Source organism: Exophiala xenobiotica (assembly GCF_000835505.1).
Source record: "Exophiala xenobiotica strain CBS 118157 unplaced genomic scaffold supercont1.6, whole genome shotgun sequence".
Taxonomy (NCBI): Eukaryota; Fungi; Ascomycota; class Eurotiomycetes; order Chaetothyriales; family Herpotrichiellaceae; genus Exophiala; species Exophiala xenobiotica.
The window spans coordinates 656,071-684,047 of NW_013562489.1; the positions used below are offsets into that span (position 1 = coordinate 656,071).

At 52.0% G+C, this 27,977-nt stretch overlaps 12 protein-coding genes across 12 annotated transcripts; 5 read left to right on the forward strand and 7 right to left on the reverse strand.

Moving 5' to 3' along the window:
- Positions 1-190: 190 nt before the first annotated feature.
- Positions 191-1,462, reverse strand: PV05_09545 (uncharacterized protein). The gene has a single exon (XM_013455887.1). The coding sequence runs from the start codon at positions 1,450-1,452 to the stop codon at positions 286-288; it is 1,167 nt and encodes a 388-aa protein (XP_013311341.1). The 5' UTR covers positions 1,453-1,462; the 3' UTR covers positions 191-285.
- A 1,291-nt stretch (positions 1,463-2,753) lies between these two features.
- On the forward strand, positions 2,754-4,527 carry PV05_09546 (uncharacterized protein). Its single transcript, XM_013455888.1, has 4 exons — positions 2,754-3,428; positions 3,506-3,822; positions 3,899-4,172; positions 4,248-4,527. Exons 1-4 carry the CDS (start codon positions 2,859-2,861, stop codon positions 4,302-4,304), a joined length of 1,218 nt encoding a protein of 405 aa, XP_013311342.1. The 5' UTR covers positions 2,754-2,858; the 3' UTR covers positions 4,305-4,527.
- A 1,424-nt stretch (positions 4,528-5,951) lies between these two features.
- On the reverse strand, positions 5,952-7,345 carry PV05_09547 (uncharacterized protein). Its single transcript, XM_013455889.1, has 3 exons — positions 7,192-7,345; positions 6,479-7,134; positions 5,952-6,418 (listed from the first exon to the last, which is right to left on the reverse strand). The coding sequence occupies exons 1-3, from the start codon at positions 7,284-7,286 to the stop codon at positions 6,279-6,281; spliced, it is 891 nt and encodes a 296-aa protein (XP_013311343.1). The 5' UTR covers positions 7,287-7,345; the 3' UTR covers positions 5,952-6,278.
- A 218-nt stretch (positions 7,346-7,563) lies between these two features.
- PV05_09548 (uncharacterized protein) lies at positions 7,564-10,944 on the reverse strand. The gene is made up of 3 exons (XM_013455890.1): positions 10,362-10,944; positions 8,876-10,313; positions 7,564-8,825 (listed from the first exon to the last, which is right to left on the reverse strand). Exons 1-3 carry the CDS (start codon positions 10,626-10,628, stop codon positions 7,753-7,755), a joined length of 2,778 nt encoding a protein of 925 aa, XP_013311344.1. The 5' UTR covers positions 10,629-10,944; the 3' UTR covers positions 7,564-7,752.
- A 217-nt stretch (positions 10,945-11,161) lies between these two features.
- PV05_09549 (pyruvate kinase) lies at positions 11,162-13,841 on the reverse strand. Its single transcript, XM_013455891.1, has 8 exons — positions 13,586-13,841; positions 13,287-13,511; positions 13,185-13,229; positions 13,086-13,132; positions 12,957-13,037; positions 12,784-12,905; positions 11,903-12,736; positions 11,162-11,854 (listed from the first exon to the last, which is right to left on the reverse strand). The coding sequence occupies exons 2-8, from the start codon at positions 13,402-13,404 to the stop codon at positions 11,527-11,529; spliced, it is 1,575 nt and encodes a 524-aa protein (XP_013311345.1). The 5' UTR covers positions 13,405-13,511; positions 13,586-13,841; the 3' UTR covers positions 11,162-11,526.
- A 203-nt stretch (positions 13,842-14,044) lies between these two features.
- PV05_09550 (uncharacterized protein) lies at positions 14,045-15,046 on the forward strand. Its single transcript, XM_013455892.1, has 3 exons — positions 14,045-14,324; positions 14,382-14,464; positions 14,539-15,046. Exons 1-3 carry the CDS (start codon positions 14,319-14,321, stop codon positions 14,681-14,683), a joined length of 234 nt encoding a protein of 77 aa, XP_013311346.1. The 5' UTR covers positions 14,045-14,318; the 3' UTR covers positions 14,684-15,046.
- On the reverse strand, positions 14,771-17,025 carry PV05_09551 (uncharacterized protein). The gene is made up of 2 exons (XM_013455893.1): positions 15,222-17,025; positions 14,771-15,166 (listed from the first exon to the last, which is right to left on the reverse strand). The coding sequence occupies exons 1-2, from the start codon at positions 16,558-16,560 to the stop codon at positions 15,021-15,023; spliced, it is 1,485 nt and encodes a 494-aa protein (XP_013311347.1). The 5' UTR covers positions 16,561-17,025; the 3' UTR covers positions 14,771-15,020.
- Positions 17,026-17,216: 191 nt separating this feature from the next.
- PV05_09552 (uncharacterized protein) lies at positions 17,217-19,053 on the reverse strand. The gene has a single exon (XM_013455894.1). It carries the CDS (start codon positions 18,966-18,968, stop codon positions 17,913-17,915), a length of 1,056 nt encoding a protein of 351 aa, XP_013311348.1. The 5' UTR covers positions 18,969-19,053; the 3' UTR covers positions 17,217-17,912.
- Positions 19,054-19,227: 174 nt separating this feature from the next.
- Positions 19,228-21,688, forward strand: PV05_09553 (uncharacterized protein). The gene is made up of 3 exons (XM_013455895.1): positions 19,228-19,383; positions 19,430-19,522; positions 19,572-21,688. The coding sequence occupies exons 1-3, from the start codon at positions 19,331-19,333 to the stop codon at positions 21,529-21,531; spliced, it is 2,106 nt and encodes a 701-aa protein (XP_013311349.1). The 5' UTR covers positions 19,228-19,330; the 3' UTR covers positions 21,532-21,688.
- Positions 21,689-21,851: 163 nt separating this feature from the next.
- PV05_09554 (uncharacterized protein) lies at positions 21,852-23,225 on the forward strand. The gene has a single exon (XM_013455896.1). The coding sequence runs from the start codon at positions 21,895-21,897 to the stop codon at positions 22,978-22,980; it is 1,086 nt and encodes a 361-aa protein (XP_013311350.1). The 5' UTR covers positions 21,852-21,894; the 3' UTR covers positions 22,981-23,225.
- Positions 23,217-25,899, reverse strand: PV05_09555 (uncharacterized protein). Its single transcript, XM_013455897.1, has one exon. The coding sequence runs from the start codon at positions 25,695-25,697 to the stop codon at positions 23,475-23,477; it is 2,223 nt and encodes a 740-aa protein (XP_013311351.1). The 5' UTR covers positions 25,698-25,899; the 3' UTR covers positions 23,217-23,474.
- Positions 25,900-26,689: 790 nt separating this feature from the next.
- On the forward strand, positions 26,690-27,903 carry PV05_09556 (uncharacterized protein). Its single transcript, XM_013455898.1, has one exon. The coding sequence runs from the start codon at positions 26,740-26,742 to the stop codon at positions 27,748-27,750; it is 1,011 nt and encodes a 336-aa protein (XP_013311352.1). The 5' UTR covers positions 26,690-26,739; the 3' UTR covers positions 27,751-27,903.
- The last annotated feature ends 74 nt before the right edge of the window (positions 27,904-27,977 follow it).

A 27,977-nucleotide genomic window follows, 5' to 3' on the forward strand; every position in this document is an offset into this window, starting at 1 on the left:
ACCGTCGGCAGATGACCAGTACTAGTATCCAGCGAGCCCAGTCAGACGAAGGACATTGGGGGCGTCATTGGGGTGGACCGCTTCATCATTTATCCCCCATCATCCCCGTAGCGGTGACCAAGTCGTGCTAAGCTTAGGTGTGTGGTTGTACTAACTTAGGTATACCCGAATGCCGGGAGCTTGATTTCGTGTGGCTTATGGGTACAAATTAGAGGCATAACGGAGGCTAGTGAGGCTGCCTCGTCCGCAAAACGCCTCGCATCTCAACTGCTCCTCCCCACTTGCTCACCCAGAAACCTGTGATGGCGCTCCGGCATCAGATGCAAACCAGACTCCCGTCCCAATGACGCTGTCATCCATGGTCACCCTATAGAGCACATTCCCGCCATTGATGAACAGCTCTCCTGGTCGTCCAAACCCAATATTGCCACCATCCTCGGTCGGTACAGAAATGTGTCCCAGTAAGTCGCCGCTAGCATTCCAAACAAAGACTCCGGTAGCACTCAAACCCCACACATTACCCGCAAGGTCAGTCTTCAAGCCATCATTCGCCCCGAGGTCATATGGCATCGCGAAGACTCTCCTATTCGTGACGAACGGCCCTGCAGAGCCACCAGCTCCAGAAGACACGTTCTTAACGTCGAAGCCGTACGTTGTTCTTGGTCCCTGATAATCGAGCGATCCATCGCCAGTACGTGCGCCTGTATCGCCAATGTACAGCACTATCCCGTCCGGTGAGTGCGCGATCCCATTGGGCCTCACCAAGCCATCAACAGCTACTCGCGTGGTATTGGTGGCCGCGTCATAACGATAGACCTGGTTGGGGAGCAGAGGGTCGGGCCGCAAGCCTTCTTGGTACCCGTATGTCGGATCAGTGAAATACATGGTTCCATCAGGTAGAACAGTGACATCGTCAGGCGCGTTGTAATGGTACACTCCCAAGGCTGTGGTAAGGGGCTTAACCTCGTATGGTGGATAAGGGCTAATTGAATACAAGCCACCGGGAGGATCATTCTTGGAATTGCCCCAGGCGACGAAAGCCATCAGATCGTCGGTCCCATTCGCGCCTTGGCCTTGGTAGCGAACGCCTGATATTGGGTTGGATATCGATGTCAGATTGAGAATCTCATAGGATGGCCAAGTGTGGACGTTGGCGACTCGAACCAGCACCTGTGCGGAATCATTGCGGCCCGGAGATATGCTGATGCGATCACTGACCGTGAAAAGAGAATCCGTGGGAGGGTGATATATGCCTCCTTCGTAGAACAGTCGTTCGCTCTGGTTGAAGACCACCGACAATTTAGGGCCCGTACCAAGAATGGTATCGAATGCGGGCGAATAACTAGTAAAGGGTGACGCAGAGGAACTTCCTCGCCGCGAAACATGTGCAGAATAACCCCCGGAAAGCGAGGCAATCGCCAGCAGCAAAGATCGGGATACGGATGTCCGCATCGTTAAAAACTCTTTCCTTCAAATGCTGGCAATGGTATGTCGACAATCGGACTGGACGTTGAAGCCATCATAACTTCTTTGCGCTTGAATATATAGGGCTGTCGTCGATAGTGACTCGCCTGAAGGACGCCTGAGCATGCGAGACATCAGTCCCACCTTCATCCAGATGGATGGCCTTGCGGACGCTTATTGCGAGGCTGTATCTGCAGGAAGGCGTCATTGGCACTCGCAAGTGTAGTACCGATATGGCCAAAGACAGCGAAAACGGGCATGCTCTTCGGAACTGAAATGTACTTCGAATTATTTCTGGGGGTTCAAGCTGGTCAGCATACAATGCGGCTCGGAACACAAAGCTGTCATCTCGCAAGCGTAGCCTCGTCTCCTTCACGATTCGTACGATGCTTCACGTGTGCTTGACTCAGCCACCATACTTGATCATCCAATCCGCTTCGTCATGGATCCTGGTATCGATCGATTCTGGAATGTTTTTTTCTATGACAATAGGCTAGAGTTTCTGAGAGAGTCAGCATTGCGCGCATCCGATCAGCCTACCTCAGGCAGCGAGCAAAAGTCTTTCAGGCTCCAGCCATTCTGACCAGTTGTTTGTCTGAAGTCACCAACCTTTCCACACCACGGATACGCAAGAATTGACTCCCATATCGGCCAACGTTGATCTCATTCGGCCGCCGTATCCTGCAAGCTCTGACCGTGGCTTTTCCGTGTCTCCCTTGGCGGGGCCCCACGAAGTGAGCGGAGGGCCTAGATGAAGCATCGGCCTTTCATAGATCAACCAAGTAGACTGGATTTCTCTGGATTACGAGGACATGCTCAAGCGTCTCTGGATGTACCCCAGACAAAGTTATGCGACCATCAATTTTTTGTTACTCCGTACGCGACCATCGATTTCCTTGTCCTCGACACGGTAAGCTTGGTTGATGCGAACCATGGCTCCGGGCGGATCGCCCCCACGGATCTGGACCCGCGGGGAATGAGAGTTGCATTCATCCGCGACGAGGCTGTCATATTGAACTTGAAACTTGTGATCGTCACACATGAAAGCATCGGGCATCTACATGATCCCAGCAAAGCAGCAGCAGTCCTCCAGCATCACGAGAGCACACACAGTATAATGTGAATGGGAATCCTTTTGCGTCCATCTCTCAACACCGCGAGAAGAGCAATGCCACCGTCCCCACCTGTTCCACATCCCCTGTCCTCGAAGCTATTGTATGCCCCGCACTTTTCTGGGCAATATGGGTGCATTTTTTTCAGTCTCATGATCCGTGGAGCCTGGGCCTGGGGATATATCTTCTCGAGACTGAAGCATTCAAGGGTGCTCCCTGCAAAGTACCAACCTCCGGCCGCATAGCTCGTGACTTCACAGCTTCCCAGGGAGTCGGTCAAACATGGGTCTTTCCAAGGTCATATGTGTCGGCGCCGGACCTAGCGGTCTTCTCCTGGCCCTACTCCTGGCCAAGAACGGCATCAACGTCGAACTCTTCGACGCCGACAAAGCTGTCAGCGAGCAGCCACGAGCGGCACACTATGCACCACCCGCCGTGGCGGAATTGAGGCGGGCAGGTGTGTACGACGACGTCGCCAGTGCAGGCTACATGCCTCGAGACTTCACATGGCGAAAACCGGACGGCACGCCCGTAGCCAGTATGTACTTCGACGTCATCACGCCCGAGGAAGACCGAATGGTGGTCCTGCCTCTGAACCATCTCTGCAAGATCCTCTACAGCCACCTCGAGGCTCAGCCGAGCGCCAAGGTGCAATGGAACCACAAAGTCGTCGACATAGGCCAGGACGGCGACAAGGCGTGGGTGATGGTCGAGACGCCCGAAGGCCACCAGAAGCACGAAGCAGACTACATCATCGGATGTGACGGTGCCAACAGCCAAGTCAGGCGGTCGCTCTTTGGAGACCTCAACTATCCCGGCGAGACGCTCAATGCACAAATCATTGCGACAAATGTAAATGCCACGCCTTCTCTTATTGGAACCCTAGATAATAGGTCAAACGCGGCATTAGCTAACAGACATCTCTTCAGGTATACTACGACTTCCCAAAATACGGGTATTCGGACACAAACTATTTCATCCACCCAACGAATTGGCATATGGTAGCAAAGATCACCAACGACGGCTTGTACCGGGTCAGCTATGCCGAAGTCGCCGGGCTCTCCAACGAGGAGTACCTGGAGAGACAGCCTCGGCGATACCAAGAACTCCTCCCGGGCTCCCCCAAACCTGGCGAGTACAAAATCGTCAATATCAGCCCGTACAAGATGCAGCAACGATGCGCTCCGAGTTTCCGCGTCGGCCGATTCATCCTGGCCGCAGATGCGGCTCATCTGTGCAACCCATTGTAAGTTTCCAGGAGGGCGACTCCCAGCCTTTCTATGCCGCTCGGAACGCCCCCTGCTAATACCCCCCATCTCTAGCGGAGGCCTAGGACTCACAGGAGGCATCGCCGATGTAGGAAGTCTCTTCGACTGCCTCCACGGCATCCACAAAGGTCTGGCCAGCGACAGCATCCTTGACAAATACGCCGACATACGCCGGAAGATCTGGGAAGAGGTCATCAATCCATCTTCCCGGGAGAACTTCAAACGGCTCCATGACCAAGATGCAGATACGGCAGGTCAAAACGACCCGCTGTTCCAGTTGTGCCACAAGGCCGAGACGGATAAGAATCTCGCTCGCGAGTTGTGCCTGGTGAGTGCTTACATATCTCTGACACCGCGTGAACTGTGGTGGAAAGAAGAAATGCGCTAACCTTTCACCAATTAGGGTCTCAATATCCTCCGGCACGATTTCACTCAGTACTACGACAAGCCTGCGGGATAGAGCTCGCCGCGATATTTGCGGACAAAGTTGACCTAGATCAATTCCTTTTCCACGAGGCGGTTACTTAGTTACTGTACATAGTATTCTATTCACTCACACGAGCTTGCCCTGCGTTCAGATCTAGCAGAATTGACATGACACGGCAGCTAAAGTGATCCACTCTACTTTGTACTCGTAGTTAGGTGATAGTTGACTTACGACGGCGCTACAATGACTAAGCAAGGCTGCGTAGCCCCTTCCTCCACCCACGCACGGGTCCTTCGTCCGCGCAGTCTAGTGACGGCGAATCACGGCATATAATGACCGTTGAAAGCGTCCATAAACAACTTACTTCCCTGCGGTGGCGCTGTGGAACCCTGTCCTGCGCGATCCGTATCGTTATATCTGATCTGTATGAGCTGTATTAGAGCACTTAATCTCGATCCCAAAGCAGCTGGCTGGAGCTGCAGGCAGGGCAGATATCGAAGGGAGTAACGAGGGAACCACAATGCATATGTCAAAAAAGGGCCTCAATGCCTGGTAGCAGGAGAGTCCCCACGATAGAACCGAGGAGATGCCCACATTAAGTTTGGGTTTAAGTATTCATTGTGTTCTCGTTCTCGTGCTAACTCCGTCAGCCGACCTGCGTGAATAGCCCGAATTAGCATACGCTGTAGTACAATGGCCGTAGCTCATCATGAGCCCCGCCGTATCTCTCGATGTTGACGCCGGAATTGAAAAGCTCTGCCTTCAAGCTGCATCGTCCTCGTGATGATCCCATAGCAACCATGCATATCAGGCCGTCCCAATCTCTCCTTTCCTAGTCTCATCGGCTCATCAATAACCCTGATTCTCCATTCTACTCAGCCCATTGAATGTTCCACCCGTTTGCCTCAATGCCGAAGTGCTTGGTCGCATCATGGCTTCTGCAACTTCGTACCAACCCCTATTTGCTTCCGGACTCTTCGTTCCCACGAACTGCCTTCGAGGGACGATCGATGTCACCATGGGAATCCGCTCGTCTCTTTCGGGCACTTTCCAAAATGGGATCCTGGCCAGGATTGACTTGCGCGCTTTGTTTGGACTGAACAAGTGTATCTTGCATCTGCCGAGTTAGTCGGACATCTAACAGGCTTGCGCGGATCCTGTCCTCGAAGGCCACCTCATCTATGCTCCCCTCACGCCAGGCCTGCAGGTGCGTTTCGATCGCACTCAGGGCTTTTTCTTTCACTGGTTGGATGAGAAGACGTTTGATCTCGTCAGCCCATGGCGCATTAACCGCATGATCGCCCGTGCAATTTAGTGCTTTGTTAGGCACGTCTGTGGGCTCGTCTGACGGCGCATCCTTCTCAGCTTGCCTGGATCAACGATCGGGAGGCTCTGTTCAGTTTGAATGGAACAGGGCGACAGCGATAGTGGCTTGACACAGCCTGAGAAGCAGTATGTCAGACAGGAGGCCCGCAGGTGATATGGAGACGAAGGAAGAAGATTGGATGGTGAGCGAAATTCGGGAGGGAGGCATGAAAAGGAGGGAAGCACCATGACCGACGGTTTGCAGACGAAGCTTGAAGGTAGCTCAGCTTCACTGCAGAAGGTCGTACTGAAAGTGAAGTGGGGTGAAGCGGAAGAATTCAACCGTGAATGAAGGAATGAGTTGATGGGTAGGGCCGTTAACTCACAGTATGCTCCTCTCAGAGCCACCAAACGTGCTAAGATGAACGCCGAGCTTCGAAACTTCCTTGCCAGCATGTAAGACTGAGAGAGTAATGAGAGAATAGTTTGACACCTCGACAACCTGCTGCACAATTGAGCTGAAACCGTGACCCAATGAAGAAGTGAAAGAAGCGTGCCAAACATGCTGGGCAGTCATGACATGAACCATTACTATATTTTACATTCCTTCTCTAGGAAAAGATCAACGGCGCATCGGCGCCGAGCATGCTTTTGTACGACAAGCACAATTGCCCAACAAGCCGCATCTATCATTGCAGGCATTCATTGCTGCTTCTTGGCCGCCAGCTGGCCCATGTCCTTATCGAACGCCGCATACGTAACTTGCAATGAGGCCAACGCTGAAACTCCGACGTACAGGATCGAAAGCAGGAGGAATCCGACCAAGAAGCCCATAAAGATGCCTACTCAGCATCAGCAATCATCGTTCGCTCCGGTGAGATCCAGTGTGGTTGAGGACTTACCTGGCGTAAAGAACTGATACTTATCAAACAACGGCCCGTCGATCATGGTTTGATTCTCAGTCTTGTTGCCTGCACGGAGACCCAAATCTCTCTTCAGACCGATATGCATTGATTCCTGAATCCGCGACTTCATATCATAGTCTGTGGGTTCGACCTGCTGTGCCGCGAGCCCGCTGTCGACAGCCCGTGTTGTCATGTATAGAACGGTATAATTCTGCGTAGGCAGCAAGTCGAGAATCGAGGCGAAGAAGGCATCGTTACTCGAAAGGTCCTGCTTCCTTGAGGTTGAAGGAGCAGGAAGCGCAACTTGGAGAAGCTGTGGTGAAGACGGGATCGTGGCAGGAATGGCGCCAGTTGAACCGTCAATCTCGGTGGTTTCTACGCCGCATTTTGTTTGCAGCAGTTCGATCCAGCTTGAGGGGTTGATGGATCCGACAACGTCTGGTACGACCATGCTGCTTCGAACGCCTCTCTTCGATTGCGCTGATAATGCTTGGGCCAGGACAGGTGTGGACTTTATGGATTCGTAATCTCGGCCACTCACGCCTTGCTGTGAGACGAGGATGTAGAAGTCTGAAGGGCAGGAGGTTAGGGAGAGCGCGACATTCGACACGATGCCGTCGGCCGATTGTAACTGGGAGTCTGGATTGAGGAGTCTACAAGGTGCACAGTTAGTTCCTTGTGGATGGCGACTGCCTAGGGTTCATCCGTACTCTGATGTCGAGAACATGAAGAAAGGTGTCGTGTCAAGGTAGCCATGGACGTATTCCACCGCAAGCGCCAAAGCGCACAGCCGAGGGAGACGCATGGTTATAATCGTTGAGCGATTGCGATTGAAGAGTGTAGAATGGCAAGCTCGATGATGCGTGGCCGCAGATAAAGTCCCAAGATGATACTATGATAGATCCCTCCACGTGATCCCTCCCGCAGCTGCACCTTCAGCCTTCCTCCAGTCAGCCAATCACAGCAAGGTTATTCTTGGCATGTGACCGAGGCTACCAGGTACTGTGGTGGAAGTCCCTCCACCATTCTTTTCTATCGGAAAGAGAACAAAGTGGTGATACAGATCCGTGAGCAGGCTAGGCTTCCGCGAGTCTGCATGTTGAGACATGCCTTCGTCCTATCTAATCATACACATTCCACCTCACACATGGCCGCTTCTGCTGGTTGCCAGTCGAGCCATTAAATACACACATTGCGCGCTTGAAATGCTGGGCTCAATCGCATCATTCTCAAAAGACGACAGTCCTGACCACGAGTTCGCTACTCGGTGATCATGAATAATGATTCATCGGCCTATCCACCAACTGCACTCCCTGATTCGGCTGTGATCCCTCATAAGCCTGATAGGTCCTCCTGCTCAAACTCCCCGCTCCGCCTCCGACAGGTTTCCTTCCGCTCCCGGGGGCACTCCTCTTTAGTGAGCCAACTCTTGAAGCCCCATCCTGTTCATGTTGGGGTGGCGGCTGCGCCGGTCCCGACGCGGAATCCGATTCTTGATCATCATCATCCAGTGGCGGTGGAATATGGGGTCCAGGCCCACCACCGCTAAACGTGCTCGGCAGGTTCATAACCTCAGGCGTAGTTTCTCCCTGTCCCTGACCATTCATCGCTGAGCTCAATGGCTGAACACTTGTAACAGAGTTCCTATCCACAGTTGATTGATTGTGATGTCTGGCCTGGACTGGGGAATTCTCAGTACTACCGGGTACTTCCAAGCTCGTCCTCTTGGAAGGCAGGCCAACTCCGCTCACGCTTCTTCCATGATCGAGTCTCGGACTTGCAACGACAGGAAACCGTCCCATGCTGCCATCGGTACTCTTGTCCCGTCTGTGCCGGTTCGCTGGTCCTGGACTCTTATCTCGCTGTCTTTGTTCGGTGATGGCTCGTGCTCGTTCTTCCATGTTCGCTCTCCTCGATCGTTCGTCGTTGGTGCTAACCGCTCGTTGACGGGTTGACACGCTCGTGGAGGATTGGCGCTTGAGTTCGCCAAAGATTGACTCCTTGTGCTCAAATAAATCTCGGATTAGTCGATATGCGTGTCGTTCTTCCAGGGTGAGAGAACTTTCCGTCCGTGGGCGTAGTATACAAGGTGCTAGGGATTGGGCCAGGGCGGTCACGTAAGCTTCATCAGCAGAAGTAAGATCAATAAGTCTTGTGAAGTGGGTTGCGATTGCATCGAGCGTGGCAATGTTGTTGAGTCGAAGCTGCCCCAAGGTTGACTGCAAGACCTTGATTCTAGGCGTAGCATCCATGGACTCGGTCGAGATCGGGTTTGGCACTGCGTCAGAAGTTGTAGCATATATTGTTTTGATGATTTCGTAGACTTGTGAGGAGACCAGGGAATCTGCAACGTCAGTCAGAGAAGCTCAGCACAATGTGAGTATAAGTACTTACCAGGCAGCTCAAGGAGATACAGCTTCAAAACGCTTGCAACAATCGGTACCTCATACTTCTCAAGCAGTTCTCTCGGTACTGGCGCTCCATTGTTGATCTGGTTTCTCAGATGATGCGTTGCTGCCAAAGGAACATCCACAAGCCACACATTTCTCCTTGCTTCGTCGCCCTCCAAATCCGGATAGTGACTATCTAGGAAAGTCAAGATCGAAGTTACGATCATGGGTACTCGTTTTCTGTCCGCTCTTGCTCTCGCTTCCAGGTCGACGCCGAAAGTTTGATCTTCCACGCTGCCGTAGTAATTCTCATACGGCGTGACTTTGGGCACAAAAGCTCCAGTCCTGTAATTCTCGAGCAGATACCGCAAGTCTCCAAGGGGTTGAATCGTCTCCTGGTAGAGCATCATATGGTCCACTTGACTTTGGAACGAAGGAATGCTGTTGCTGATGGCCCCGGAGAAGTCAAGAATTACAGATTTGATGGCCTTCAATCGGTCGGTCTCGCATCGCTCGAGAAACTTCATATGATCCATCATGGACTCTTCCAGATTGCATCTGAGCAGGTCAAGTTTTCGGACTGCGGCCTTGTACTTCTCATCTGCTTCTTTGGCTTCGCGCTTCAGACGCTCGGCAGGTGTTTCATTCGGGCGGGGATTATTCAACGGATTCCAGCCCTGTAAAGCCTCCGTAATATTGCCGATGGTCGGCGACTCCAGGATGGCATCCTGCGAAGAGCCTGTTATTGACCTGCTCAACGGCTTCTTCTTCTCCGGTACGCCAGTTATCTGGAACACTCGGGGCTTCCACTGATATCTCATCCTCGAACTGTTGGCAAATGTATTACCCACATTTCCAAGCAAGCGCAAAAATCCTCGATCCACCAAGTCCTGACCAATCTTCTCAGCGTAGCCTACGCTTGACGCCTGCATGTGCTTTTGTATGTAGTCGACGATGTCCGTGCCAGTGGAGACGTTTTGATATGTACCCAATATGGGGACCTTGTATTCGCCCAGAGGGATCCTTTCAAGCATATCTGTGAGCAGCATCTTCAGTTGATTGGGATTGTATGTCTGGTCTCCAATCTCCACGGGTAATTCTTCGAGTTCATCTTCTGGTAGGACAATCTTCGGTGGAGGCGGGCTTTGTGCTTTGGGACTTCCATTTGGTCTGTCCTGAAAAGCCAACTTGTTCTCCTCTTCCAGATCTTCCACCAGTCTGCACTTATTGTAATATTGACTCCGCAATTTCTTGACTTGATCTGCTTGTCGGTCATGCGCCTTGATCTTGGATTGCAGGTCTTCCTGCGAACTTGATATCCTCGTTGCATGCGCATCGCACCATCTGGAGAAAGGGTTGACTACTAATTCGCGAATGTTATCGGCGATCTTCTTGTGATTCTTCGTGGCTTCTACCATTTCGCTGCGGACGCCTTCGTATGCCTAGAACAGTCAGCAGACTCCCCGAGACAGGAGCACCCCCATGCGCACCTTGCGAGTACTTGCGCCGTCATCCCGTGCAAAGCCGCCCGTCATTCGGTCCACGGAGGGCGCAATGTCTCCCAGGCGATCACTATACAATTCTTCGGCATCGGCCCGCATACTGGCAATTGTCAAGATCTGGTTATTTTCGACAATACCTTGTTGGAGTTTCTGGAACAGCACCCCTAAACCACCGGCATAGTCAGAAGACCAGAAGGAGTCTGTGAAACCAGGCACCTTCGGCCTGCTTTGCGCAGGAGCATTCTCTGTCGCCATGATGTAGAGGCCAGGTTCGTGTATAGGCGGCCAGAGATGAAGGCAGGACTCGCAGTCGCTGGACAATGGCCGTCGCAGGGGCGTCCAGGCGGGCGCGGAGAACAAGCTGGGGTAATTTGATAGGCGAGGAGGATATGAGCGAGATCGTCTTTGATCAAGCACAGATGCCAATGCCGACTTGAAGGAATGGGAGGAGACAGGTGTACAGACTACCAGATCCGGCAGGTAATGCGGTCAGTAGAACAATTGTTAAATCGAGAGGCCGCTGAATCTGAAACAGGAATTTGAAGATGACCAGGAATAGCCCTGAGACAAACGAAGGTGATTTACGCCCCCAGTTTTACGCAGGCGCATGCTTCGTCACTCGCCAAGTGACCAAAGGACGCCAAAGGACCCGGGATCCCAGGAGACACATGCTCGACGCGTCAAAAATCAAGCTTCCGCTTTTGGCGTCATCCGCGCCCATCGTACGCCAGTGAAAGGCCTAGTGAGCCTCCATGACTAGTGCTGAGCGCCCAAACATTGACGTTCACGGCAAGGACTACCTAAATCCATTGGCTCACTGATTACTTGATAAACGGCCATCTCTGTCAGCTGTGGGCTTTCTGAATATCAATACGCTATTTCACAATGAACAGTGATTGGAATAATCTGTGTAAGAATAACGCTGGTCAACTCCACCATACAATTGGACCGACTCCATCATCATAACAGCACTTCATCGGCTGATTGTCTATCCCATGCTTGTAGTGCGCCTGTGCAAGTCCCGGTCAATCCATCTTCGCTGTGTGAGCGACTCTGGAGGTGGCGGTGATTGCGGTGATTGCGGTGGTGTGGGCGACGACCCAAAGAACTTTTTCGATTTCGTGGGAGTGTTGAAGAACTCGCCGGCGGTGAGTCAATCCACGAGACCCAAGTCTTCCTCAGCCGGTACAATACGGATGGTGTTGGTATGGCCTTGGCCACCTCGCCATCCTTGAACACAAACAACACTGTCGCCCTTGCTCAAAACACCCAGCTTGATTGCTTTGGAGATACCCCATTTCAATCTCTTGTCGACGTCCTGTTGCCAGTCGGTACCACGGAAGTCGGGCTTTGGTTCTGGGAACAGGAAGGGGTACACTCCACGATACAGATGAGCGTAGCGAGAAGCAGTAGCGTTCCGTGTAACCATGATGATGGGGCAAACTGGTCGGAACTTGGACAGGAGTCGGGCCGAAGATCCACTGTTTGGAATTAGTAAAGCAAAAGTGTCAGTCTCAACATTGACTGACCTGGTAGTGAGAACAAGAATAGCTCCTGCGTTCAGTTCCATGCTGGCACCAACAGCAGAAATAGCAATAGACTCCGTTGTCTCAATAGGGCGGGGACACGTGGTCCTCAACTCATCAAACACATTGGCATAAGGGATGGCAACCTCCGCCAACAAGCAAGTCTCGTGCATCATGGTGACAGCCTCCTTGGGATAGCTGCCTTTGGCAGTCTCACCAGACAGCATAACACAGTCAGCTCCGTCAAGGACGGCATTGGCAACATCAGAAACCTCAGCACGAGTTGGTCTTGGGTTGTTGGTCATGGATTCCAACATTTGCGTTGCACAAATGACAGGCTTGCCCTTCATGTTGCACTTGGCGATCATCATCTTCTGGGCGATGAAGACTTTCGCAGCTGGGATTTCGATGCCCAGATCTCCACGTGCGACCATGACTCCGTCGGTCTCCTCAAGAATCTCGTCGAAATTGTTCATACCCTGCTGGTTCTCGATCTTTGCAATGATCTGAATCTCCCGGCCTTCTTCACCAAGGACCTTTCGGATGTGCTTAATGTCATCGCCTCGACGAATGAACGAAGCAAAGATCATGTCGACCTTGTTCTTGACACCGAATTGCAAGTCTGCTATGTCTTTCTGGGACAGTGCTGGGAGGTCAACGTCAGTGCCCGGGAGGTTGACGCCTTTTCTGGAAGAGATCTGCCCATTGTTGAGTGCTCGCACTCGCAGAGTCTTGTCGTCGACGACCTTGATGACTTCGAACGACTGGATTCCGTCATCCACGTAGATTAGCTTGCCAGTGTCGATCACCTGGGTAATATTCTTGTAGTCAACGTAGCTATAGACGGGTCAGCTAGAGTCAAACCGCCAACCTCGAGCTCCTACAGATTCTTGTCGTCGCAGGCAGTGGCATATTGGTCGTCAGTGGTGATGTTCAATTCAAGGCCCGCCTTGATTGGGATGTCTTTGTCTCCGACTGTGTTTCCCGTTCGGATCTCAGGTCCTTTCTATTGTGCCTCGTAAGCCAACACTCTCTTCAGCCGCAAAAGTCAACCAACCGTGTCGAGGGCAATTGCAACGGGACGACCGGCATAGTCTTTGGCCGATTGTCTGGTGTTGTCAATGACAGATTGATGGTACTAGATCGCTGTCAGTATAGTGGCTCGCAGTGTATGGGGCGGACATACCTCATATGAGCCGTGCGAGAAGTTCATCCGGACCACATTAAGACCAGCTGCCATTCAGTCAGTGCATCTGGGTTTTGCTTGTCATGCTTGCTCACATACCCTTTCTCAGCATAGTAATCTTCTCAGCAGAGTTGGTTTTGGGGCCTGGTATTGCCGGTCAGTCGTCTATGCTCCTGCAACCCGTGCATCCTATTCACGAACCGATGGTGCAGATGATGCTGGTCCTGCGGTGGTTCTTCTTTGGCTCATAGTTGATGTTGAGATTACACTGCCATTCCAACTTGGTGCGATTGGCAAGATGATCCAGAGCGTCACCCATTTTGTCTGCTACGTCTACTCTTTTTCTGGCTTGTGTATCTGGTTGAGCTGAAAGGAGCGGTAGGTGCGGAGATGTTTGCAATGTAGCGGTGGAAGTCCGCTGAAGGCCTAATAATAAATTCTCGTCAGCAAATATTGCCAATGGCTATAAAGCAAGGAGCATCGGACACGGGTAGACGCACTCGCCGCTTCTCTTTGCTGGAAGGGATATCTTGATCGAAGGGAAGAATGATCTCAGTGTAGATTACCACCGGGCAGGAATTTAGCACTGTTGAGATCTCCTAATATTAAAAATGTCGAGTTGAATGGAGCCCTCACGTCACGCTTATCTGTGCTTTGACGCAGAACAATGTTCCAAGCAGCGGGCAAGCTGGGTCTGCGATCAAGAAGGCAACGAATCAGGAAAGTCGGACAGCAACACCGGGAAGCGAAGCGATGGGGAGTGGATAAACGATTGGAAAATACGAGTTGCACGGTACGCTCTCAACCAAAACATAGCATCTGGGTGGCATCCAAGGTGGGGGTTGTTTTTGCTGTCACAGCTTTTGGTGAGCAACCATTGAATTTTGAGAGTGCTTCAGGCACTTCAGGCCCATGCAACGTTCGTTACCCCTCAGTTCAGGGTCTAACTCAACTGGGAGCTACGATAAGATAAAGTGTTTTAGTAGTCGACCTTGCCAGGCACACTAGGCACCAAAACCCATCGGTACGCATCAACTTTGCTCCGGACGAAGGTCTCTCGCCCTTTTGTTCCCCGACAAGCGCCGCCTGCAGCCGATTCGTAACTTGCGGCTGCAGCACAAAACATCACATGCGACCAGACAAGACTACGCAGAGCATCCTCACTCTTGCATGACCCTGTGCCTCTACCATCCACCACTGTGATCGAACAAGAATATCGACATTGTCTTCGCCATGGTTGTAAGTACCCCCGGAGTGCTTTGTGCAACCTCTCGGTGACCGAAAACAACCAAACAGCTAGGTCGCCTGACACACTACGCTTTCGACGCCGTCCTCATTTCTGCCTTTCTTGCTGGAGTCAAGAGGAGCACCGGCCTCACGTACGTCTCTTGTCCTCGGTAGCCAGCGGCATCGCGCTCTCGGAGGGTATCGATCCAGACTAACTAACCACCAGACCATCCAGTGTCAAAGCCTCCTCCATTGGCGAGAGCAAAGAGATACAAACCTGGGTTGACCGATATCTCGGAGTCGGCGAATGGGTTATGGATCAATCGGTAGCCATCATGGGAAGCAGTGGCTGGTTTGAGCGAAGACGATGAAAGGAATGGGTAGCGCTTTACCACGCTTGCGATTACAGATTAAGATATATCCGTTGCATAACGAGGAGTTATTGGAGGGTACGGATGCGCGGCAGGCGTTGTGGTTGGGGTTTCCTTGCGACATAACTCAGCTCTAAACTATCTGTGATTGACCATGGCATTCATGCAGTCTGGATGCGTGGTCGGGTATCGGAATCCGCTAAACAAATAACATAACATGTCGCACTATATCACGCTTAGTCTTCGCAACGCTGTACAAAAGGCGGTCGTCGTGCCATCTGCAGTGTGATCAGCGTACTGATACGGTCGGAGGATAAAGCCAGTCTTTGCTCGCATATCAGTCCCGATTACCGGGTCTGAAAGTATCATCCATCAATTGATCGATATCAACCCGCTCATAGAATGAAATATGACCGAAAGGCACCCAGTACTGAGCCAGTTTATTATGATTGATCATGATCAGCTGAGAAGGGATAAATTCATCTGTTACATGTCAGCACCAGCCTGTGTTGATGGACCAACACGTTGCCGGACTCACCATTGAGAAATCCACGCGCAGCAACATGGCCCCGACTCTTGACCACTCTCGCTCCTCGAAACGGATGCTCTTCAGCAATCCTGATCAGACCCGCAGGTCCAATGTCGTCTGCAATGAAGGTGTGTTCACCACGAGGAATATTCGGATCACCGGTTAATTTGACCGCCTCGATCGCACCGCGGTGGACGCCATCATCTTCATGTGCGCTGTTGCTTGTGGCTCCTGGCGCAGATTCCGAATCTTCCAGCTCATCATCACTCGGATCGTCGTCGTTGCGAAGTCCAATCATGGCTCGGAAGTATGAACTCCTGACCAACCTTGGTGGCGGCGGCGGAGCCTTCTCTGTTTGCATTACGACTAAGAACTCGCATCCATGCCCAGCATAATCTCCCACGTAAATACCTTGATACGGCTTCTCCGGCGTTGGTGTATACAACGAAGGGTCCAATGTACTCCATGTACTCACTTCTTCTCCTATGCTGAAGCCGAAATACGCGTTTCCAGCACCAAAGAAAGGCCATTGTCGTATCCTGAAGGTAGTCTGCGATATCTCGTCGTACTTCTGAGGCTTATGCCCTGACCCGTTAAAGTTGTCGACGCTCGCTGAGCGGACTCGAGGCATGTTCGGAATCGTGCGCGGAGGCCAAAGTTCCATGTTCTTGCTCTGTAAGCGCTCCGGGATGTTTCGACTAAGGAAGAAAGACGCTGATGTATGGTGACCTTGGGAACCCAGAGTCATTCTGATCTCCGCTTTCCACCATCCTTCCCGGGAATTGAAAGGGAGAACGTCATGCGGAATTTTAAGAATTGGGTCATCTAGCCATAGGTGAACTCTGGGTTGAAAGTTGTGAATAACCACACTTGGTGTGTACGGCCACAGGATCCCGGTTGACGGACTTCGTTCAGCCAACAACCGGTAACCCTCTATGCATCCTCGCCTAGGGTCAAACCTGACTATCATGACTCTCCCGGTGTGTGGTTCGTCTGATATCCATATCTTATTGCGCGGCAGAAACCAGTATGGGTGGTGAGTAATGTAGAGGTCGCGATATGACGAGGATGGGTAAGGATCATGTGGGTAGTCTTTCAGAGGAATATTCGGCCGTAGGAGGTTCGCCCATAATATATCTTCCTGCGAAAGCGCACGTAATTGGCGACAGGTTCGGCCTAGGGATATCAAAGACTGGCATGGCAGATAGCAGAAGATGAGATGGAGTATTTCGGAGGGTAGCCGAAGAAGAGGTGTTTCTTGATCAATGGTCATGACGGCATCCTCTGGGAGAGGCGGCAACGCTTGGTCCTCCTCGGACGCCTCTCTATGGCGTTTAAACATGCCCATGATACCAGGTATGCTAGGAGGACTCCAATTTCATAGGGTTGTTCCTCCGAGGGTTCGACCTACGGCCGCCTTGAATATGTGGTGGGTGCCTCGCTTGAGATGCCGATGCTTATCGATATCCAAATTCAAGCGGAGTCGACGTACATTGGATCGGGCAGTGCCACTGTTTCGATGTCAACCTCGAGCAAAGAGGGGCGCAGAATCTGCTTATGCCGTCAGGAAGAGCGGTAGAGACAAGTTCGAGCCTCAACATGAATCTTGAGGTGCGACACCAAACAAGAAGTTGATGCAGTTTGTGTTATTGCTAAAGGCGTAGGCAGAAAACGTCGATCGAAGCGGCTCTGCATCTAGACAGGCCCGCACCTTTTGTGCAGTAAGAGCGATGCGCCCCAACAATGAGGGTTGAGAGGCTCTTCAAGTGTCTTATAGCTGTACATCTTGAGGTGCAGAAGGTTTCGGCCCAAGCAAGCGCACGATTGCAGCATCGAGTGCCGACGTCAAGGTGGATTGCTTACGCGCATTCCTTCAACATATCTGGAAGGTGAGTGATGAAGGCACCATGAATTACGAGGTTAGCGGCCGCCAAAAGGTCGGGCACTCCGCACTTAGCCATCTGGCAGATACTCAAGGCTTGCAGGCATCATGCAGGGAACTATGACTGTTCAAGCAGGTGAGCAAGATTGATCGTGCATTCCCGGTACATTTTCACCTTTAATCTTTGTGTAACAATGCCCGTTCCCGGTTATAGACCACGCTGCCTAATCAACGCAATCTAACTAGGTAACCAAAAAGCGGATGTAGCCAATATTCTGCTCCGGAGGCCAGTCTGATATTGCCTTTCGAGGGGCCTTGCTTCGTGTAGCTCTAATTCAGCAGTAGAGCTGCACTTGATCGGCAATTTTCTACGTCCGAACTGCTGTCTCGCAGCAAGAACCCTCTCGCGATTTCATCATAAGATTCAGGCAAGTCGTCGGGGCACCATGATTGTAGCAACTGCTGGCCCATCTTCATTGCCCGCTAGACGCACGATCTGTGTACTCGAGCACCGTACCAATGCGCGACGGTTTGGGAGACGCATCTGATCCCATGAGACTCTATCAAATCAGGTAGAGTCCTCAGGTCTCGCAGGTCGCATTTCATGCTCGCCCAAAGACTATGCCCCAGCTTTGCGGAAGCTGAGCCCATCGTGAATGGCAAGCAATCATTTGATCTCCTTGGGGCTGTCACTGCTCCTCTCCCTTACTTTGAGGTGCTTGTCAGAGTACGGGACGAGTCTGATTCTGCTGCGGGTCGTCAAAGCAATAGTGGTCGACTAATCCGTTACATGTTGTGTAGGGGAGTAACGTGTGGCCTCATTTTGGGTGCGACTCTGATGAAACCCCTTTCTTCGTGGATGCTGGAGCATTCTTCTCCTCTTGCCAGATATCCCTTTCCAGTTGGTCGATGCTCCAGGACTTGATGGATGGGTCCTTTGGGGGGTCCGGAATCAAGAACTTGCCAATGGCTTCACCAAACGTCGTCGTTAACCAGGCTTGTCGAGCTTTTCGATCCTCATTCATGGTAACAGTATAATTGAACAAATCTTCAGCATACAAGTCGGTTAACTTGGCTTCTTGCAAGGCAGCCCTAGCCATCAACTCCCGTTCATGAGGCGGATAGTCGCTTAGGGGTTTCTTCAATTTCTCCTCCATCGGTTTTGGCAAGGCCATCTGCTCGAGAGTTGGCGCCGGTCGTTTGGGATTGAAGAGGGACGACAAAGGTGGGATCGGTCGGTTGTCCCGCTTTGCTTCATCGACTTCTGCCTCGTAATCCATCATTCGGTGATACAGCTTATCAGCATGCATCTGGATCTTCTCCTCGTCCTCGTCTGAAGTTGTTGAGCTCGTCATGTATCCCAAAGCTTGCAAAAATTTGGCCTGCAGTGTGTAGCATCGATTGAAAGCCTTCGTTTCCTCGTGACACATAGTCATTCTGCCCTTGAGTCTTTTGGTCAAGTCACCCGTTTTAAAGCATTGCTGCTGTATTTCTTCCTCGAAGGCGCAGTTTTCCAGCGCAGCTTTATGGATTGTTTGTCTTCTGTCTTTCCTTGCCGCCAGGACTCTTTCGACTGGGGTGGTAGTAGCTACTGCCATTTCATTTTGGGGAACGTAGGTTTTCCAAAGGTCTCGGTAACGTCCATCTTGAAAAAGCGACTCTTTCGGCAAAGCTCTATCTTCGAAAGACTTGTTCGTGTCTGGAAGTGTTTGCTCGGGAGGTTTAGGGGCTGGTGTCTCCGGAGCCTTTGGTGCTTCCGCAGGGACGTACGGTCTCGGTTGCTGTTCGTCCAGGAATTGCTTTAAATCGTTGTCCAGTGATTTTGCGGGATCATTTTGATTATTTTTCCCTCCCCAACCCCAGAACCAACCCATCTCACCAAGCCTTGTCGTATGTACTCTCGGGCTAACAGCGACACTCGGAGTCGGTCATGATGCCTTTGGCAAAGTTTCGATCATGGTTATCTTCAGAAAGTATGCTCTATTACAGTAGAGATCTGGAGGACTCTCTCTCCGCAGCTGGACGCCAAGCCGGATATGCAATGATAGGTGTCGGCAGCAGCACATCCCTGTCACTGTCGCCAACTAACTTAACTGGCGGCCCATCGCGTCCTCTACCGTATTTTGACGCGTCCACCTTAGTGTCGTGCCGCGACACACCTGCAAACAGCAATCATAAACCACAGATCATATAAACAATTGCATTCATCTGAGAGACATGGTCCCGTCGTATAAGCATGGCTTCAAACAACAGACAGGATCGGGCGCTTATGCGCCAGCGAGGCGCTGGGTTTGTGTACAAACCAATATATTGAGCCATCGCTAATAGGATTTAGGGCTCGAAATGTCGCAAAGGCTGATTTTGGACTCGACTTTGGCTTTAACAATGCTAGGCAAGAGCGACAGCAGATGCGACAAAGAGGAGCCGCGTTTGTCATTTCTCTCTAAATACACGAACTGCAGCTCATTGTGTTCTAGGTCTCGCCAAATCGAAAGCGCAGACTTCGGACTGTCTTTTCCCAGCTCAGCTCGATCGAGACGCTCAATTACGAGAACGCCTCAGCAACGGAGGCCAACTTCCAGCCGCACCTCCAGGACGCCCGCCAGAAGGAGTGGTGAACCTTCCACAGCACGGTCAATCAGGCAGACGTCTGTCAGACCGGAAGAACAGCACGAGACCGCGAGCGAGCAGAGTGGGCGCTCGACCAAGAGGAGGCGACTGTCACATACAGCAGAAACACCCAGCCAAGAGGTCGGGTTTGCAACACCGACGTTGAGATCCACACGCTCAGCGACACGGAGGAAACCTCGTAGCAGTATATTTACGATTGCGGAAGATGGAGAAGCACAGGAATCTCAGCAGATTCAGACCGAAGGACTCGTCACACCCAGACTACTGGATGATTCGCCACTCTTCGTCCAGCAAGACAGCTTCGGCAAGGAGAACAGTGCGCCAGGCAATGCGAGTCCTGCAAAGGCACAGGACACGAACGACACGAGAAGTACCCGCAGAAGGACAAGGTCGTCTCTACTACTGGAAGAGGAAGCGCATATTGCACGTATTGCGGCCGATGGAGATGGCGGAGATAGTGCTAGCATTGACCGTGCTGAGCAAGCCGTGCGAAGTATTGAGGCTCCTGAAGGCGCCGCCCTTGTCGAGCATGCTGAGAATGACGCCGGTCCTAAGGCTGCCAAACAAGGAGACAGCGGGTTCGGCGGGCCCGCAGAGACCAACCTCGATTTGGAAGAAATCTTGGATGCCAGTACTGGACAGGAACGTTCAAGGAAGCTTAGCAACGCAAGAAAGTCAACCCAAGGGTCATTTCGAGAAGTCTCAGAAGACGCCATCAATGATTTTGTGCTCCACCCGAAAAAGACCAGACGGAAACGAAAGTCTGTCAATCTGGGTCGCAAGAAGAGGCGCTCGTCAACCAGCGAGCGTGCCAATACACGAGAGCGAAGCCTTGCTACTGATGTGCCGTCAAGAACTCCGTCATCTGTCCTGCAATCAGCACCAACGACGTCTGTGGAGCCTGAGGTGGTCGGCAAGCATCGCCAAAAGAGACTGAGTCTGGCTAGCGGAGAAGCGACTCCAGCTTCGTACCGTAAGCGATCGCCTCTGGAAACTGAAGAGGAGGAAGATCAGACTTACGCCCCAGAAAGTTCACCGGAGCCCGAAACGCCTGCCATTCCAAAGAGAAGCCGCAGAAACGAGAGGCGCCAAAGTGCTCAGGCTGGAGATGATAGAGCTTCTCAAAACAAGAAAGCAAAGGCCACGTTCCCCATTCTGACCCATAGACTGACCAACGTCGCGAGGTTACCTACAATTCATGAAGAAGAGGTCGAAGAACAGTCCGACGACGAACGAGACAGTGCTGTAACCCTAGGAACTGACCGCGGCCGGCCAAATGCAGTGGATGTCTTGGCCCAAATCTGTCGAGAAACAATAGCGAATATGATCGAACGCATAACTGCCACAGACCAGCCTTCGGGACGTGCAGCACTGAAGAACAAGCGAAGTGCTCTGGAAGCATTTGGGCATGACCTGGATGACGAGCTGTTTGAAATGTCCGAGGCCGTGGAAAACCGAATCGACCTAGAAGCAAGAGTGCGAAAGAGCAAAAGAGAAAAGGCAGCGTTGCAGGCTGAATGGATTGAAATTCGGAAAGAGCGGGAGAGGATTGCTCTGAGATGCGACGCCGTACGCAGAAACAATTGGGAGAACGAGGCGGAGGCCAGGCAGAAATGGCAACTAAGCGAGGCTGCCAGGCGCGCAGAACTCGAGTGGGACCAAGCAGGGCCCGTGGAACACGAGGGGACAGAATATCTGCTTCGCGGCGTCACGGACGAGCTCAGCAGTGCTTCTGCTCATGGCGGACTTTTGGAAAAGATCAAGTCTTTCAATGCGCATTTAGAAAGTATGGCGCTATGTCTGTAAGAGAGAAATGCTTGGTAGGATTGGCGTCCTTTGCGTCTGTTGCGCTCTGGGCGATGTTGGCGATGGGATATTTGGACAGTGTACGCTATGATGTGACGACTGTAATGACAAAGAACACTTCAGGGAGTCTGGCAGAGGAGAAGCGTTGACCCTGCTTGACCCTGCAAAGATTCGCTAAACGGAATGTATTCCTACTCCTAGTGTTCCTCAGCCTCGTGTAATCCAATCCCACAGCAAGGCTCCGATTGCGGAGGCGGAGCTCAGCCTTGCGTCCAGAATATTTTTCTCCAATGCGTTTAACTGCGTATGTTCGCACGCGACTTTGCTTTACTACACAGCACCTTTGCGCGACAAACAACAAACATGGCGGCTCGAACTCTAAGGATAGGCCTCATCCCAGGTGACGGCATCGGCCGCGAAGTCATCCCCGCCGGCAAACGCATCCTCGAGTCCCTCCCTTCTTCCCTCGGCTTGAAATTCTCCTTCGTCGATCTGGACGCGGGCTTCGACTGCTTCAAGCGCACTGGCAGCGCCCTTCCCGACAAGACGGTCGAAACGCTACAGAAAGAATGTGACGGAGCTCTGTTCGGTGCCGTCAGCTCGCCGACGACAAAAGTCGAAGGCTACACGTCCCCGATCGTCGCTCTGCGCAAGAAACTCTCCCTATACGCCAACGTGCGGCCTTGCAAGACCACGGCATCTCCGGCCTTCTCCTCGCCCACCCCGCACCCTATCGACTTGGTCATCGTCCGCGAGAACACCGAGGACCTCTATGTGAAGGAGGAGAAGACGTACCCAGACCCTAGTGGTGAGGGCCAGATCGCGGAAGCAATCAAGCGCATCAGCTCCAAGGCGTCGTGGCGCATCGCCAACATCGCGGGCGAGATTGCCTCGCGACGTCAAAAGATGCGACAATCGTCCGACGACAAGAAAGCCATGGTCACAATCACGCACAAATCCAACGTCCTCAGCCAAACGGACGGTCTCTTCCGGAGCACGGCACGCGAAGCTCTCAGCCAGCCTCAGTTCTCCAGCCTCACGATCGAAGAACAAATCGTCGACAGCATGGTGTACAAGCTCTTCCTCCAGCCGCAGTACTACGACGTCATCGTCGCGCCGAACCTATACGGCGACCTGCTCAGTGACGGCGCCGCCGCGCTCGTGGGCTCTTTGGGACTTGTGCCCAGTGCCAATGTGGGCGAGGGCATTGTCATCGGTGAGCCATGTCACGGGTCCGCGCCAGACATCGAGGGCAAGGGCATTGCCAACCCAATCGCCACCATTAGAAGTGTCGGTGTCATGCTGGAGTTTTTGGATCTGCCCGAGGCCGCGAATGTCGTTTACAACGCCGTCGATAAGAATTTGGGCGAGGGACGGTTCGTGAGTCCGGATCTCGGCGGCAAAGCGTCGACCGAGGAGGTGTTGCAGGATATTTTGAAGAAGTTGTAGATGGTCACCGCCCGGTGTTTAGGGCTGACTCGTCAGATGGAGCGGACAAAATGGAAGATGGACCCATTATGAAAGTTCAAGGTCAACCGCAACCTGGAGGAAAGGCCGCAGCTGGCTAGATTGGCTGCAAACGGCCGGGAAAAAGGCAGAGAGCAAGATACTCTGATATGTAGAACGGATAGAAAAAGGTCCATGTACAGTTTACCGCTCCAAAATAAGAGCAAAGGCACAATCGATCATGTTCTAGTGAGTCTCATTCAGGACGTAGAAACTGTCAAGATGATGTAGCCGGCAAATTGCCAACATGTATAAACCAAAACACCACGCCAAATGCAATCCAAGTCCGAACCTGTGCCCAGATGTAACAAAGGAGAAATCTGTGTAGTTCCACAACTGTCCACGAATCGCTATGCCAATCTGAATCCATAGCAAGAAAAAGAAATACCAGTCGGTTGGTCCAGCCCCTTTTGATAAGAAAACGCCACAACATACCATCATACCATCATCTCGACATTTCCCTCATTTTCAGTCTCTACATCGGCGTCCGAACTCATATCCGGCGTCATAATGTCATTCGAGATATCATCTTCATCGGCCTCGCTCAATGAACCCATTCCGATGCCACTGTCATAGCTTCGACGAGGTTTCTTCATAATACCCAGCCCTGGAACAATACCATCTCGCTTGCGACTCTCGCCTCTGGAGACTCGAACACTGGCAGGCAGAGGGACGTGGGCATCGTCGTTGTAGTACTCCGGACTCGAAAATCGTACCACGCTAGCCGGCGTCATTGGCAGGATGGGGTCAGAAACAAGATCGTCACTCTCGATTTCCCAATTGGCGTGTCGCATTGTCGCGCCGCGGACGTACCCCTTTCTCTCCTCGCTAAATTTGGTGACGGCGCGGATGAATTCGGTGTTCATGCGATCGACGGCTCGAGATGCATGGCTGATCTCTGCACGGTATCGGTCCCCCAGTTTGGAGTTGAATTTCTTGAGCTTCGCGATTTCGGCGTTGGCCGAGGCCAAAGCTGTAGAAAGACCGGCGATTCTCGAGTTGAATCCACCGACTTCTTCTTCATGCGCGTGGTTGGTTGCAGCGAGCTGTTCTGCATGAGAACGCTTGGAATTATGGAGTTGCTCCTCAAGTCGGGCCAGTTGCTCATCCGCTTGTTGTCGTGCCGTCGAAAGGGAGGACTCAAGCTCATTGATCTTTCTCAGTCGATCGACGGCCGATTCTTCGGCGGCTTGTCTGCCTCGGGTTTCAGCAGCCACTTTGGCATCCATATCAGACAATTTTTGAGAAAATTCGGTTGCTGTCGCGGTTCGGACCTCCTGGAGTCTCGCTGCCTGTTCTTGTTCGATCAAAGTAACCAATTCTTCCAACTTCGTGACTTCTGCTCGGTATTTCTTGATGGCGGCGATCAATGACTGATTGTTCTCTTCGTGCTCCTTTGACTCTTTTTCCCAAGCTTGTGCTCTCATTCGGATTTCAAGCATTTCTTCGGCATTGGTGTCGATTGCTTCTTCCAGTTCTTTGACACGGCTGTTCGCCTTCTCAGCTGCGACAATTGCGTGATCAAAGTTGCCCTTGAGACAACGCTGTTGTTCACGCATTGATTTCAGCTCGGCTTCCCGGTCCCGTGCGCGCTCCGCCACCATCTTGAGCTTGGCCAAAATTTCCGGCAGAAGTCTGGCATTGTCGAATGAGCTGACTGTCTCACCTGGAACCAGTTTCTCCAGCTCGATTCGCATCTCGCGGAAATGGTTCTTAATGCTCCAGATGCAATCGTTGGCATCGTCGCTATTAGCAGGAAAGCCCAAGCTCTGAATTTCCAGATCCAGTGCCTTCAATGCGACCTCGGCTTCCTCTGCTCGGTTCGTCGCGGCTTGCAGTTGTTTGGAAAGAAGTTCGTAGTGTTGAGGTGGCGACGGTGTCTGATTGTGTCTATTGCTTAGGCGAACAGGGGAGTCTTCAAAATGTATAATGCTGGATGATGGACCTTGACTTGAACGGAAGAGACTCTGCTTAGCTTGACGAGCATATTCCAATTCCGACCCCACGAGGAGAGTGTCAAGGCCATCAGAAGCAGGGAATTCGTCTGCAGCGGCGTCATCCTCGTAGATCTGAAACCCGGCATCATCGCCATCGACTCCGAGAGAGCTGGTCTCTTGACTGGCACTGCTGAAGCTTTGTTGTAGTTGCTCGATTTTGGCTTGCACCTCATCAATTCGGCTCTGACTGGATGACAAGTCTGCAGGAAGAGCACCTCGTTGCTGTGCCTCGAGTAGCGCTGCCTTGAGCTTCTCGTTTTCCCGCATCAACGCTTTGTAGGCTTTCTGATCCGCATAGATCTGGTTCATCTCGTCGCTCAAGCCATGTCTTTTGATTTGGCGAATGGTTCTGGGTGTAAGAGCTTGCCGCAGCGGAGTGAACTGGATCTCATCATGGTCTTCATGTCTTGTGATTGCTGGTGTCGATGCCCGTCTTGGCTTGGGTGTCTTCAGCGAAGCCTTGCCGACAGCAGGAGTCAGACCAGTAGACCCTTCAAGTAGTAATGAGTCCGAAAAGCGAAGTCTCTTCTGCTGTCTCTTCTTGGAAGGGGTCGTTGTTTGGAAGTGGGAAGTATTTGTTCCTGGCTTAGCTGGAGAAATGGCCGAACTCTTACGCTTTGAGCCGCGGGTCTCCATCTTGGTTCTTGGGATGTCGTCTGTCATGAAGCGGAGAGATAGATTGATGAAGGTCTAAAGATGGCGTACTCTAAAAAGATACACATAAGGCAGTTGAAGCAGGAAGGCCAAGTTGCAGGCCGTTGTGATAAGTAAACAAAAAACAGACTTCCTGAAGCAGTTTAGTACCATAGTAGGCCACTCACGCACTTAACTCGATGCCAAGCCCGACGCGTGAAGTCGCGTTTCGCCTTGAGCTTCAATCTCAGAATCCATTGGGCTTCACTGCCTGTCGGGAAAACGGACTTCTGTGGATTGTCTGCCTTGGAAGAACTCACCTTAGCCTTTTGTGGGGATTGTGGCATTGTCATTGCTTGATGCGATATAGCCTCAGCTACAACCACTTCCCCGACGACGCCGCTGCTTCAATCCGGCCCATCAGTTTTCGAGGATGCCACAAACTAGTCGACATATGATGGCAGTGCCTCTGCCTTCGTCATCTGGCGGGCAGTCGTAGCTTCCTGGTCCATTTTGTCCTTTCTTCATGAAAATCAATGATCGGAGTCTGCCTCAAACCGTGTTCGTACGAGAGTACACCATCAGTGAAAACCGCAAAGGTGCCATCGAGACGACATTCAATCCGGAGAAGGCTCTGCTGGCTTGCTGGCTCTGGCTCATGTTGGTTATCCAGGCAGTTTTGCACTTGCTGTTGTTTTCGTGTCTGGTGTGGGTGAGGCGAAGCAGGCACAATGAGTAGGTATATCATAGCCTCCTCTCTCAGTCACCTATCATCCACTGTGACCATGAACCGATGAAGGCATGACTTATCCGTATGGTGGCTGTCGTAGTAGAATGCAAATCGCAATAAATTATATGAAGCCTCACTTCTGTGAATGGATGATGTTGGGATGATCATCCGCACTATGACTTAGCACAGTTTTCGTACATCCCAGTGTGATGTCATTGGGTGTTTGTGACGGCGAACTTTTTTTGAGACGGCGATTCCGCAGGCAAAGGAAATTCCCCCTGTAGCCATCCATCTCTATTTCCTGCTCTTCCTTACTCGTACTTTTCCAAACCCTCATAGACCATGTCTTCAACACCCTCATCCGCGTCGTCGACCGACGAAGCTCAACAACCCCCCGATCACACCCAGTACCGGTTGCGCGTGACCGCAGGCCCAGCACACGACCCATCAACACACAAGCTCGTCCCTGTCAATGCCTCGGAAACACTTACCTTTGAGAATGCACATATGAGTCTATCTCTTGCCGTCCGGATACGACATTTTACGGGCTATCCGAATGACTCGCCAGTTACATCTCCCTACTTTGACCATGCCCTGCACAAGGCCGACCAGTACTCCATATCTTTCTCCTTCGTACCGAAAGTGGCTATACCAGGCAGCGACCTCGTCTTTGGCAATGACTTTGACCGACCTATACGGGACAGACTACCTCCGGGATTCAACCAGGCACTCAAGATCGTCAAGTGGTGGATCGACCCGGGTTTAGATGGAGACGTCTACGCGGAAAAGCCATACCTTTTCGGCCCTGCACTGAGCAGTTGGAACATTCTGCGGATAGGAGACAAGGTCGTGGAACAAGATAACTCACAAGGCAAGTCTGCGTGGAAAGTACCGGATGCAACATCCTTTCACGAGACGGTCGTCGAGGAGGGAGGCGAAGGCTCGGGCGAAGAAGTTCGAAAAGAGTCAGGAATACCAGCCGATTCGGCAGCGCGAAAGAAGTACTTCCTGACCCCGTCGAACCGAGATGCTTTCGTCTTCGAAGCTGGACGGCTGTACCAGTCCGACTTTGGGAACCCCTATCTCGACTTCAACGACTTTTCTCTGAAACTGCCAGGGTTCAGCTTGAACGTGATCAAATACGTCGACTCGAGGACTCATGAGCTCCGGTATACCTTGAAGAACAAGGCTACCGACGAGATCTACGCGGTTGTATTGTTCACGTTGCTGTTCGGCGAGGAATTGGAGCGGGTAAAGAGGGAACAGGGCGCGGCGAACGTGGATGGACACGGTCCGAACGACTTCAAAGATGCGGATCAAGATGTACCTAATGATGACGATGATGTTGATTGATGTGGGAATTGGGAAAGCGCATCTGAAACAAGCGTGGCGCTGGCAAGGTTGGGCAATAAGGAGTACGTTTGATAAACATTGAGCGCACGAAGAATATACCGAGATACCATAGAATACAGGCTGCATAAATGGACATGATATGATACCTCTTGAGCATAAGGTGCACGCTAGACCTATAGACCGCTGTGTAGCTGGCGTCTGGCAGGTGACAAGTCCCTACTTCTGAA